We start from the raw sequence: 13,602 nt of genomic DNA, 5'->3' as shown, positions 1-13,602 counted from the left end.
CTTCTTTACTCACAATGGGATTCTGTTGCAGCACCGTGCGCTCCAGGTCACCTTGTTCCCAGAATTCAGCAGCAACCAGCAGAGCCACCTGCAACAGGCAGACGTCCTCCACGGAGTCAGGTCCCAGCTCCGGTCCTACCCCTGCTCCCATCCCGCTTGGGCTTCCAGCTCAGCAAAAAACACCCCACTCCTGCCCTACCACCCTACTCTATGTCATCTTAAGGGATTGCCACGTCTTGCCAGAGGATGATGGAGCAGTGGGCTGCCTCAGCAGCTAGAGAATCCAAGCTGCATTAGCTGCTGTCACCAGGACTGGGATTCTCCTCCTCAGGACAGGAGGAGTGCGTACCTTGCTCTGCACATCCCAAGGCTTGGTGATGGCTGAGAGATCACAGGCGGTCATCATCATGGCCCTGCACACAAGGACACCATCCATCAGTCCGGAGGCAGCCAGTGCTGTATATCTGGTTGATTCCATCTATCTCTTCTTTTTCTGCCCCTACTAGTAGGTGGCCTCATCCCATTGTGAGCAGAGGTGTCAATGCCCACCTGTATCTGAAGGTCAGGTTTTGAAGTCAAACAAATTTAAATCCTGCCTTTGTCAGTTATTAGGAGTTTGGCATTAAGCAATTAAACTAAGTTCTCTGTGCCGCAGTTTCCTTGTCTGTAATAATACTGCTACTTTCTTCATGGAGTGAGTGCAAGATTCAATGAGATAATGTGTGTAAAAATCTTAGCATAGTGCCTAGATATATTATGTGCACAACGTGTGTGTGTTAGCCAGTCGTGTCTGTTTGTGACCCCATGGACTGTAGCCTGCCAGGCTCCTCTGTCCATGGAATTTTCCAGGCAAGAATACTGGAGTGGGTTGACATTCCCTTCTCCAGGATGTCTTCCCAATCCAGGGATCAAACTGGGGTCTCCTAAATTGCAGGCAGATTCTTTACTGTCTGAGGCACTGGGGAAGCCCACGTGCACAATAAACTGGCAATTATCAGGAACATATGTTGGGTTTCTATACATTAGGTGCCCCACACTGTTCTAGGCATTTTATAAATATCAATTTCATTTAAATCTCATCACATCCTCCGAGTTCCTTCTGACTAGAATGGAACAGTTATTTCTCAACCTTTCTCTCTTCATCCTCCCTGATCTATTGTCAAAAAACCTTTTTATACATCTTTCCTATAACCACTTCACCATGAAATTTTAATAACACAGACATACTGTACCTCTGGAGGGCCACAGATCACTGTATTATCTAAGATTTTTTTGCTCCTCTCCTGAGAACTACTTTTTGCCCCATCAGGTAATGCATGATGAAAGGAGAAGGACGACCCTGATCATTGTGAGGAAGCCTTATGTTAAGAAGTAGAGGAACGGACTGAGGAAAGAAAGGATTGAAAGATAAACTGTTAAAAGACTTTCACAGTAATAGGAAGGTAAGACAGGTATTGTTACATAGTTAGGTATGACATAAGACAGAAAGGGAAGGACCATGTGAAAAGAATTGGAGCAAGAGGAGGGAATTTGATAAGGTATTTCAGAGATGGGGCACAGTGGCATGAAGTCTGGGATGGGAATCCAGGCTCATGTGCTGTGGGTGTCAATCCCATGCTGGGGAGTGCAGGTGTATCCAATAAGCAGGGAGCGCATTGATGTTTCAGGGTTGGATCATGACTCATCAGAGCTGCTTGGCGGCACCTGTGGGACAGAGCAGAGAGAAGGAGGGAGGCAGGGAGGAAGGAAGGGGAGATGCTGCAGTAGCTCAGGAAGGGCAGCAGGAGGGCCTGAATCCCTGGCTGGGAGAGTCAACCCCACTTGGTGAGAGGATGGGCAGAGACTGAGGGGGATAGTTGGAGAAGCCTGGGGCTCTGAACCTAACTAACACTTGGATGATTTTACAATTAACCAGCTATATCTGGCATACGTTACATAAGCTGGTCTGGGAGGTCTTAAGAGTTATGAAATATTAACAAGTTTAACTATCTTTAAGTAAACCCTCAAAAACTCAAAAAATTCTTTAAGTAAATAAGCTTTCAGGAATGCATCCATCTTCTTAGGAACACATTCAGTTGTAGTGTTAGTCGTGTAGTCGTGTCCGACTCTTTGTGACCCCATGGACTCCCCACCAGGCTCCTCTGTCCATGGGATTCTCCAGGCAAGAATACTGGAGTGGGTTGCCATTCCCTTCTCCAGGGGATCTTCCTGACCCAGGGATCAAACCTGGGTCTCCTGCATTACAGGCAGATTCTTTCCATATGAGCCACAGAGAAGTCCCATAGGAAAACATTTATTCCTTGTAATTGCATCAGAACACATGCCTGATGCTTAATGTTAAGTGCTGTCAACTTGCTACGCTTACTGTCAAACACATTAAGCAAATGAATGTTTGGTTGCACATCCAGGAGTCACTGGTTCCTTGTTACCTGTCAGTGTTCAGGAGAGCTCTGGATGTTTACTTTCCCTGGGTGAAGAAAGCATGTGACAATTACTCCCAGGAGTTAGGGAAACACCTAAGTGTTTGTTTTATAGATAGATATTTGATATGTGCATGGGCTGGGGGCTGGGGGGGGGACCCTTGGACACCAGAAAAGTCAGCCCCAAGCTTCGTACCCTAAAGACAAGGCATTACATTCACTTCAGCACTGTGGCCTTAGGTGTTCCTTGACCAAGATGCTATGTTAGGCATTAGGGACCCAGAGAGGCCTGCGGGGAGTCACGTAAGGAGCAGAGGGGAAACACATTCTAGGCAGAGAGAGACCATCTAGCGTAAAGGCCTTGCTGGAAGCCTGGAAGCAAGGAGGGGCTCAGGGAGCAGGTGGGAGAGGGGTTGAGAGGGGACCTGAGATGAACAGGGTAGACCCAGAGCCCAGGTGCAGGAACATTTTCATACTAAGAGCAACAAGAAGAGTCACTGAAGAGTGGGGGAGGGGTCATATTTGCATTTTGCAGAGAACAACACAGTGGCTTCAGTAATGAGGTCCCAGAAGCCCAGTTAGGAAGCCATTGAAGGGTCCAGACAAGAGATGGATGTGGCAATAAAATGAAGTATCCAGACAGACAAGGCATTTAAAAGTAAACTCAGCATGGCTTGGGGATAGATTAGACATGCAGAGTGAGGTAGACGGCAGTGTCAGGATGAAAGAGGACACCATGGTTATTGTGCAGAAGAGAGCTAGAGTAAGTCCTGAAGACTTGTGGAGAAATTTGAACCTTATCCTCAAGGTGGGTGAGAGTCATCAATTGTGGGGGCGGATGAAGTTGAACAGTATGAAATTCAGTGCAAGGCTTTGGAGTCAGACCGAGCAATTAGATCCTCACTCTTGTCCTTAGTTGTCATATCCAGGACAAGTGACTTATGTCTTTGAGGCTCTCTCTGATCTTTGGTGAAACAAGATAATCACATTAGGTTGGGTTGTACAAAATTCTGATTTTGTGGGTCACAAACAGTCAATTGCAGCAACATGGATGACCCAGAGGTCGTCATACTGAGGGAAGTAAGAGAAGGAGAAATATCATATGGCATTTTATATGTGTAATCTAAAAAGAAATGATACAAATGAACTTACAAAACAGACTAGTAGACTTAGGGAACTTTGATTGCCAGGGGGAAGGATGGAGAACAGGATAATTAAGGAGTTTGGGGTGGATACGCACATCCTGCTGAATTTAAAATGGATAACCAACAAGGACCTACTGTTAATATATACCACATGGAACCCTGCTCAATGTTATGTGGCAGCCTGGATGGGAGTTTGAGGGAGAATGGATAATACATGGATATGTATGGCTGAGTCCCTTTGCAGTTCATCTGAAACTATCACAACATTGTTCGTCAGCTATACATTAAAAAGTTTAAAAAAAAAACAACAGTTGAAAGTCAGCAATTTCATGGGCTCAATGCAATATATCTGTCCTAGGGGTTACTGTGACCAATACACAAGATGACCTTATAAGTGCTACCATGGTCCTTATCTTCATCACTATCACCTGCATCATATTAATCACCAGGATGGGCTCCTGCGCACCAGGCCCAAAGCAAACATTACTTCTGCTCAGCTGCGATGCTCAGCAGTGCTTCTCCTTGACCCTTAGCTCGAAGCGTGACCCTGGAAGCATCCCAGGCACCCTTGCAAGGCATTCAGACTCTTCCTGGAATTACCCTTGGTCTGAAGTGGATAGCTTGAGGGGGAAGTTTGAAGGGAGCCAAGGAAAGCTGTGGGTGTATGGGAGGGGGATAGGGTGACCTGGTTGATGTTCCACGAATGCCCATGAGACACTAGATAAGTCACTTTGTCTCTCGGAGCCTCATTTTTTTCATCTGTAAAACATGAGACCAGGAGGCACCAACTTTTTCCATAAAGGGCCAGATAGTAAATATTTTAGGTTTTGCAGAGCATGTGCACTCAGTTGCATTACTCAGTTTCATCATCGCAATGGGAAAGCAGCCACAGACAAGATCAGTTGGTGCTTGGCCACCAGAAAGGTGCTGCTGAGGCCTGGGCTTTGTGGCCTGGGGCTTGAGGGGGGTTGGGGGTTGTTAACTCACCCAGCATGCCTTTGCTCAGTGCTCACTGCATGCCAGGCCCTGGAGAGATTGCTGAGGACTTAGGACTGAGAGCAGCCCTGGAGGCATTTACCATTAAAATAGCTCTTAATCGACTGGCCCCACACCATTGGGGTTCATGAATTGTGCAGTTTGCGGTATTTTTGGTGTCTTCGTGGTTTTCATACTTTCCCTCTGGTCCTTCCCAAAGTTCCACTCTCTTGAACACAGTGAGCACTTTATGCCAGGTACCAGGTGACACTGCAGCCAAGGTGATGAGCTCACTGGGTTTTAAGTGGCTCTTAATTGCTGCTTGACAACAGCTATATACAAAGTCTTGGCCACTATTCCATTATTTGCAGGATGTATATTAGAAGAACATGTTTAGCACAGTGGTTGCCTTTGGATTCAAATGCAAAAACTGATTTTAAATTCTTTTATGGGGTAGGGGAAAGGGTGGAGAAGGAAGGATTTATTACTTGCAGCAAATACGGGGAACACCAGGGCATCTATTCCCAAAGCCATGTCTCCCTGAACTAGCAAAATTGGGGACATTTTAAACCATGGGTACATGTGTATTTCTGAGGGGGCTTGAGTAGAGAATTCAGCACAGAATTGGAGCAAAGATTGAGTCCAAGTTTCACTTGATTGAAGTCAGGAGGGTCCACATTATCATTCCACCCCTCACCTGGGTGGGGGCCTTAGTTCCCGGTGGCAGGACTTACTGAAGTTCAACTTCTTTATGTCTCATGGAGAAAGAATTTGGTGAGAGACAAGGTGATAGATAAGAAGTGGATTTATTTAGAGAGGTACACATTCCATTGACAGAATGTGGTCTGTCTCAAAAGGCAAGAGTGGCCCTGGGAGAAAAACACTCCACAGACAGAGTGTGGGCAGATTCTAAATTCTTAACATTCATTTCTAGATGGTTGGATGGATGGGGAAGGGGAGGATGAGCTGCAGAGTAAAGAAAAGAAGAGAAAATGACAGGGTCACTTATTTCTAAGTCAGTGCCTAAGTAGGTTCAGGATACTTTTAGGCACTTGTGAAAATATTAAACTTTAGTTTCTTTTTTTAAAAAAAAACAACAACATAGTAATAGTGAATATATGAATAATGAGTTAAGCGTGGATTATATTTGCATTTATATTAAGTCATGAAATATTATTTTTATTTATTTAAATGGAGAAAGAACCCATTAAGGCAAAAGTACCTATGACCCCCCCACAAATGTCATAATGTGGCCCTCTATTAAAGAATATCAATCTATGGGTACTAAAATTGGAATTCTTATCTACCCATCAACAGAAAATTGGATTAAAGATTTACTGAGCATGGCCATGCCCATCAGAACAAGACCCACTTTCCCCCTCAGTCAGTCTCTCCCATCAGGAAGCTTCCATAAGCCTCTTATCCTTCTCTATCAGAGGGTGGACAGCATGAAAACCACAATCACAGAAAACTAACCAATCTGATCACATGGACCACAGCCTTGTCTAACTCAGTCAAACCATGAGCCATGACGTAAAGGGCCACCCAAGATGGACAGGTCATGGTGGAGAGTTCTAATAAAATGTTGTCCACTGGACACAGGAATGGCAAACCACTATAGTATTCTTGCCTTGAGAACCCCATGAACAGTATGAAAAGGCAAAAAGATAGGACACTGAAAGATGAACTCCCCAGGTCGTTAGGTGCCCAATATGCTACTGGAGGTCATTGGAGAAATAACTCTAGAAAAAAAAGAAGCGACAGGGCCAAAGCAAAAACAACACCCAGTTGTGGATGTGACTGGTGATGGAAATAAAGTCCGATGCTGTAAAGAGCAATATTGCATAGGAACCTGGAATGTTAGGTCCATGAATCAAGGCAAATTGGAACTGGTCAAACAGGAGATGGCAAGAGTGAACATTGACATTTTAGGAATGAGTGAACTAAAATGGACTGGAATGGGTGAATTTAACTCAGATGACCATTATATCTATTACTGTGGGCAAGAATCCCTTAGAAGAAATGGAGTAGCCGTCATAGTCAACAAAAGAGTCTGAAATGCAGTACTTGGATGCCATCTCAAAAATGACAGAATGATCTCTGTTTGTTTCCAAGGCAAACCATTCAATATCATGGTGATCCAAGTCTATGCTCCGACCAGTAATGCTGAAGAAGCTGAAGTTGAATGGTTCTATGAAGACCTACAAGACCTTCTAGAACTAACACCCCCAAAAGATGTCCTTTTCATTATAGGGGACTGGAATGCAAAAGTAGGAAGTCAAGAAACACCTGGAGTAACAGGCAAATATGGCCTTGAAGTACAGAATGAATCAGGGCAAAGGCTAACAGAGTTTTGCTAAGAGAACACACTGGTCAGAGCAAACACCCTTTTCCAACAACACAAGAGAAGACTCTACACATGGACATCATCAGATGGTCAATACAGAAATCAGATTGATTATACTCTTTGCAGCCAAAGATGGAGGAACCCTATACAGTCAACAAAAACAAGACCAGGAGCTGACTGTGGCTCAGATCATGAACTCCTTATTGCCAAACTCAGACTTAAATTGAAGAAGGTAGGGAAAACCACTAGACCATTCAGGTATGACCTAAATCAAATCCCTAATGATTATACAGTGAAAGTGAGAAATAGATTCAAGGGATTAGATCTGATAGAGTGCCTGATGAACTATGGATGGAGGTTTGTGACATTGTACAGGAGACAGGGATAAAGATCAGCCCCAAGAAAAAGAAATGCAAATAGGCAAAATAGCTGTAAAAGAAGAGAAGCAAAAAGCAAAGGAGTAAAGGAAACGTATACCCGTTTGAATGCAGAGTTCCAAAGAATAACAAGGAGAGATAAGAAAGCCTTCCTCAGTGATCAGTGCAAAGAAATGGAGGAAAACAATAGAATGGGAAAGACTAGAGATCTCAAGAAAATTAGAGATACCAAGGGAACATTTCATGCAAAGATGGGCTCAATAAAGGACATAAATGGTATAACAGAAGCAGAAGATATTAAGAAGAGGTGACAAAAAGACACAGAAGAACTGTACAAAAAAGATCTTTATGACCCAGATAATCACGATGGTATCATCACTCACCTAGAGCCAGACATCCTGGAATGTGAAGTCAAGTGGGCCTTAGGAAGCATCACTACGAACAAAGCTAGTGGAGGTGATGGAATTCCAGTTAAGTTATTTCAAATCGTGAAATATGATGCTGTGAAAGTGCTGCACTCAATATGCCAGCAAATTTGGAAAACTCAGCAGTGGCCACAGGACTGGAAAAGGTCAGTTTTCATTCCAATCCCAAAGAAAGGCAATGCCAAAGAATGCTCAAACTACCAAACAATTGCACTCATCTCACACACTAGTAAAGTAATGCTCAAAATTCTCCAAGCCAGGCTTCAACAGTGTGTGAACCATGAACTTCCAGACATTCAAGCTTATTTTAGAAAAGGCAGAGGAACCAGATATCAAATTGCCAACATCTGCTGGATCATTGAAAAAGCAAGAGAGTTCCAGAAAAACATCTATTTCTGCTTTATTGACTATGCCAAAGCCTTTGTGTGGATCACCACAAATTGTAGAAAATTCTTCAAGAGAAGGGAATACCAGACCACCTGACCTGCCTCCTGAGAAATCTGTATGCAGGTCAGGAAGCAATAGTTAGAACTGGACATGGAAAAACAGACTGGTTCCAAATCGGGGAAGGAGTACATCAAGGCTGTATATTTTCACCCTGCTTATTTAAAGAGTACATCATGAGAAATGCTGGGCTGGATGAAGCACAAGCTGGAATCAAGATTGCCAGGAGAAATATGAATAATCTCAGATATGCAGAGGACACCACCCTTATGGCAGAAAGTGAAGAACTTAAGAGTCCCTTGATGAAAGTGAAAGAGGAGAGCGAAAAAGTTGGCTTAAAGCTCAACATCCAGAAAACTAAGATCATGGCATCTGGTCCCATCACTTCATGGCAAATAGATGGGGGAACAGTGGAAACAGTGTCAGACTTTATTTTGGGGGACTGCAAAATCACTGCAGATGGTGATTGCAGCCGTGAAATAAAAAGACGCTTACTCCTTGGAAGGAAAGTTATGACCAAACTAGATAGCATATTAAAAAGCAGAGACATTACTGTGCCAACAAAACTCTGTCTAGTTAAGGCTGTTTTTCCACTTGTCATGTATGGATATGAGTGTTGGACTATAAAGAAAACTGAGCTCCAAAGAATTGATGCTTTTGAACTGTGGTGTTGGAGAAGACTCTTGAGAGTCCCTTGAACTGCAAGGAAGTCCACCCAGTCCATCCTAAAGGAGATCAGTCCTGGGTGTTCATTGGAAGGACTGATGCTGAAGCTGAAACTCCAATACTTTGGCCACCTGGTGCAGAGAGCTGACTCATTTGAAAAGACCCTGATGCTGGGAAAGATTGAAGGTGGGAGGAGAAGGGGATGACAGGGGACCAGATGGTTGGATGGCATCACCAACTCAATGGATATGAGTTTGAGTAAACTCCAGGAGTTGGTGATGGACAGGGAGGCCTGGCATGCTGCAGTCCATGGGGTTGCAGAGTCAGACACGACTGAGAGACTGAACTGAACTGATTATTCTTTTGATTTTTTCCCCCCAGCCATTAAAAAGATAATTGCCATACATAGCTCATGGCAGGTGGCAGGCCTCACGCTCTAGCCATGGAGGATCTCTAAGCCATCCAGGGCATCGTCTGTCATATTACCAGGTGTGAAACCTGCAATTCGGTGGAGACTGAAAGGATTTAATGACAAGTGGAAGTCATGCCCTGATTCTGAAGGTACTGTAACATCCTGGTTCTACAGTAAGCACAGTGAATTAGGCTGACCCAAGAGATAGCAAAGCAGGAGACTCGCAAATGTGTTTGGGACTTCCCTAGTGGTCCAGTGCTTAGGACTCCGCAGGGACTTCCACTGCAGGGGGCATGGGTTTGATCTCTGGTCAGGGAACTAAGATCCCACATACCTCAGTATGAGGAGAAAAAAAAAAAAGATACCTCAAGGGTTGAAGTGTGGACCTCAAATAAAATGAAGCTTACTGACCCGAGCGCTCCAAGATAATCAGAGTAGAGGAGACAAGTGTTGGGTTTTTTCCCTCAAAACAACCAATTCTGTCTCCAACTGGGTGTCTTCTGATTCAATTCAATTCAATTCAATACAGTTCACTTTTAACCCTTGACTAGCGTCAGACTTTGCATGTTGGAGGGCTCTGTCCAAAAAGACTTTCCTCACCTTGGAAGTCAGTTGCAAGCATCAGAGCCCCAGGCTACCACACCTCTGACTTGACTACAGAGGCAAGGGGTTCTCATGAACCCCAGGTTCAAAAACTTGTTAGGATAACCCACAAAACTTCGGAAAAATCTTCTGTTTGCCAGTTTACTGTATAGGATATAACTTAGGAATAGCCAAATGGAAGAGATGCACGGGACAAGGCGTGGGGTCCTCAGTGCCTGCAGAGGTCCCATGCTCTTTTCCAGCATGTCGATGTGTTCACTGACCTAGTGGCTCTTCGAACTGTTTTTCATAGGTTTTTATGGAGATTTTGCCCCATAAACATGGTTTATTAAATCACTGGCCACTGACTGATTCAGTCTTCAGTCCTCTTCCCCTCCCCAGAGGTTGGGCTGGGGCTGAAAGTTCCAAGCTTCTAATCTTCGTCTTTCTAGTGATCAGCACCCACTCTGAAGCCCTCTAGGGTTCCACCAAGAGTTGCCTCATTAGAGCCAAAAGAAAGTGAAAGTGGCCCAGTTATGTCTGACTCTTTGAGACTCCATGGACTTTATAGTCCGTGGAATTCTCCAGGCCAGAATACTCGAGTGGGTAGCCTTTCCCTTCTCTAGGGGATCTTCCCAACCCAGGAATGGAACCGGGGTCTCCTGCATTGCAGGCAGATTCTTTCCCAGCTGAGCCACCAGGGAAACCCTTAGAACCAAAGACACTCCAGTCAAGTCTGTGACTCATCACTATCAGGGGTTTTAGAATCTGTGTTGGGAAATGGGGACAAAGGCCAAAATACATAGGTCTCTTCATATCACAGGAAAAGCCTGGCACTGTGCCTGCCACGAGCAATGCAGCACAGCACTCCACGTGCCCCGGCTCAGCCCCTGCGATCATCCGTAAGATAGACACTACTGTTACTCTCTGAGCAGATGAGGAAACAGGCACAGAGAAGTGAAGTCACCTGCTCAAGGTCAATCACCAATACATGAGAGAGATGAGACCAGACCTTCTGGAGTGAAGCCCTAAGTGTGTAACAGGTACACTATACCCAGGTGTGTAGTAGCTCTAATTGTGTGTCTAATCACCTAATAGATGGACCAGCCCCAAGACTGCTTCACAACAGTGCTTTCCTACCAGGCGCCACTTTCGCTTCCAGGGGATATTTGGCCATGTCTGGAGATAGTTCTTCTTGGCACAGCTGGGGAGGAGGGGCTGCTACTGGGGTCTACTGAGTAGAAAGGGATTATGTTAAACATCTTTGAATGCACAGGACAGCCCCTATTACAGTTATTGCTCCCAAATGTCAATAGTGTTAAGATTGAGAACCCTACGTTATAGATCTTTGAACACTTTTCACTGAGTGCCTACCAGAAGAATTCTGAAAAATGTTTACCTTCTTGTACATTTTTAAGTTGACATCTTGACTATTAAAATGGTTGCATTATTCTTTAAATATAAAGAAATCTAAATAGCATAGCATTTTTATATCAACCATCAGTGTACCATCCATTTAAAAACAAATGAACGAGCATTTCTTTAAGATTCTAGAGTTTTAAAGGCGTCCCAGGTGGTGCTAGTGGTAAAGAACCTGCCTGCCAATGCAGGAGATAAAAGGCTTTGCCTAGAGAATCCCATGGACAAGGGAGCCTGGTGGGCTACAGTCCACAGGGTCACAAAGAGTCAGACACTACTGGAGGGACTTAGCATGCATACACAAACCTAAGACCAGAAACCATAAATCTCCTGGAGGAAAAGGTAGGCAGAACACTCTTTGACATAAATTGTCCCAATATTTTTTTGAATCTGTCTTCTGAAGCAAAGGAAGGAAAAGCAAAAGTAAACAAATGGGACCTAATTAAACTGAAAAGCTTTTTCACAGCAAAGGAAACCATTGACAAACCAAAGATTCAACCCATAGAATGAGAAAAAAATATTTGCAATTGATATGTCCAATAAGTTTAATATCCAAAAATATAAACTATTGCTGCAATATCAAAAAAAAACAGCCTACAAAACAAAAAAGCGAACAATTTGATTAAAAAATGAGCAGAACTGAATAGACATTTTTCCAAAGAGGAAATGCGGATTACCAATAGGAACATGGAAAGATGCTTAACATTGCTAATCATCAGGGAAATGCAAATCAAAATCACAATGAGAGATCACCTCACACTTGTCAGAAAGACCATCATCATAAAAAAAAAGTGTGGAGAAAAGGGAACTCTCTCATACACTGTTGGTGGGAATGTAAATTGGTTTAGCCATTGTGGAAAACAGTATGACAGTTTCTCATAAAACTAAAAACAGAACTACCATATGACCCAGAAACTCTACTCCTGGTTATATATCTGGGAAAAAACCACTAATTCAAAAAGATACATGCATCCCAATGTTCTTGGCAGCACTGTTTACAATTGTCAAGATATTGAAGCAACCTCAGCGTCTGTCAACAGATGAAGGGATAAAGATGTGGTATGTGTGTGTGCATACATATATACGTATATGTAGGTGCACACATATATACACACACACATCCATCCATCCAATGGAGTAATATCCAGTCATAAAAAAAAATGAAATTTTGTATTTGCAGCAACACAGATTGACTTGGATGGTACTATCTATGCTAAGTGAAATCAATCAGAGAAAGGCAAATACTCTATGATGTCTTTTAAACGTGGAATCTAAAAAAAACGACAAACTAGTGAACATGATAAAAGAAGAAGCAGCAGACTCACAGATATGAGGGACAAACCGGAGATACAGTGCTTACCAGTAGGGAGAGGGAAGAGGGCAATAACAATGGAAGAAATTAAGAGATACGAACTACTATGTATAAAATAAGCTACATGGATGTATTGTACAGCACAGAATATAGCCAATATTTTATAATAACTATAAATGGAGTATAACCTCTAAAAATTGTGACTCACCATATTATACACCTAAAAGTTACATAATATTGTACATCAACTATGCTTCAATTTAAAAAAAAAGTCTGGAACTTTGCATTCTTTTTTTCTCCATAAACATGTATTTCCAGTTAACTTCCCCTACAGAGTTTATCCTAAGGTTTTATATTTGTGTGTGTGTGTATGTGTATCTATATATGTGTATAACTGTATATATATCACAGATATTCATATATATATGAAATGTGTTGATCACTTTTTCATACTGATTTTTAACCAAATATGTCCATTAACTGAAATATGTAACTAAATATTGTTGTCTTTGACCATAGATCTCCAAGTATAGAAAACTTTTCTTCTGGATTGAATTACTATTATTACATGATTAACCAATACAATAAAATATATTACCTATTTTTTAGAAATTATTAAAAACTCAAATATTTTTAGAAGTTCATCTATTGATAGAGAGGATGGGACTTTTTTTTTTTTTAATCAGTTAATGCATGGGGAATTCCCTGGCAGTCTAGTGGTTAGAACTCTGAGCTTTCACTGCCAAGGCGAGAGTTCAATCCCTAGTTGGGGACCTAAGATCCCATAAGCCATGTGACATGGCCAAAAATGAGTTCATGAATATTTCATACTGCAAGACTAATTAGATGCAACAATTAGAAACCCTGGGAATGGAAAAAGTTTTGTTACAACATCATTCCATTCTTTAAATTCTTCCACATTATCAGTTGACAGTTTAATCAGATTCTCCTTTAAGTTTGTCCAAAGCAAACATTAGAGTCATTTACTTCGTCAGTTTCTGGGAAATATGCCATAAAGATTTGACTAGGATTCCTCATATGACTATTAATTGTACCCCAGACACTTTCTGTGTGGCAC

General features: G+C 42.7%; 1 protein-coding gene across 1 annotated transcript in view; it reads right to left on the bottom strand.

Annotated features, from left to right (window-relative positions):
* The window catches only part of PDE6A (phosphodiesterase 6A), a 79,691-nt gene that overhangs the window by 9,620 nt on the left and 56,469 nt on the right, over positions 1 to 13,602 (bottom strand). The window contains exons 18-19 of the mRNA XM_040239616.1: positions 350 to 413; positions 14 to 88 (exon numbers count right to left, since the gene is read on the bottom strand). Of these exons, the coding sequence (XP_040095550.1) occupies positions 14 to 88; positions 350 to 413 (139 nt within the window). The remainder of the gene's footprint in view (positions 1 to 13; positions 89 to 349; positions 414 to 13,602) is intronic.

The sequence above is a fragment of the Oryx dammah genome, unplaced genomic scaffold, assembly GCF_014754425.2.
Source record: "Oryx dammah isolate SB20612 unplaced genomic scaffold, SCBI_Odam_1.1 HiC_scaffold_5, whole genome shotgun sequence".
Classification (NCBI taxonomy): domain Eukaryota; kingdom Metazoa; phylum Chordata; class Mammalia; order Artiodactyla; family Bovidae; genus Oryx; species Oryx dammah.
The sequence above is the reverse complement of the archived record's forward strand: the minus strand, read 5'-3'. Positions and strand labels throughout refer to the sequence as shown.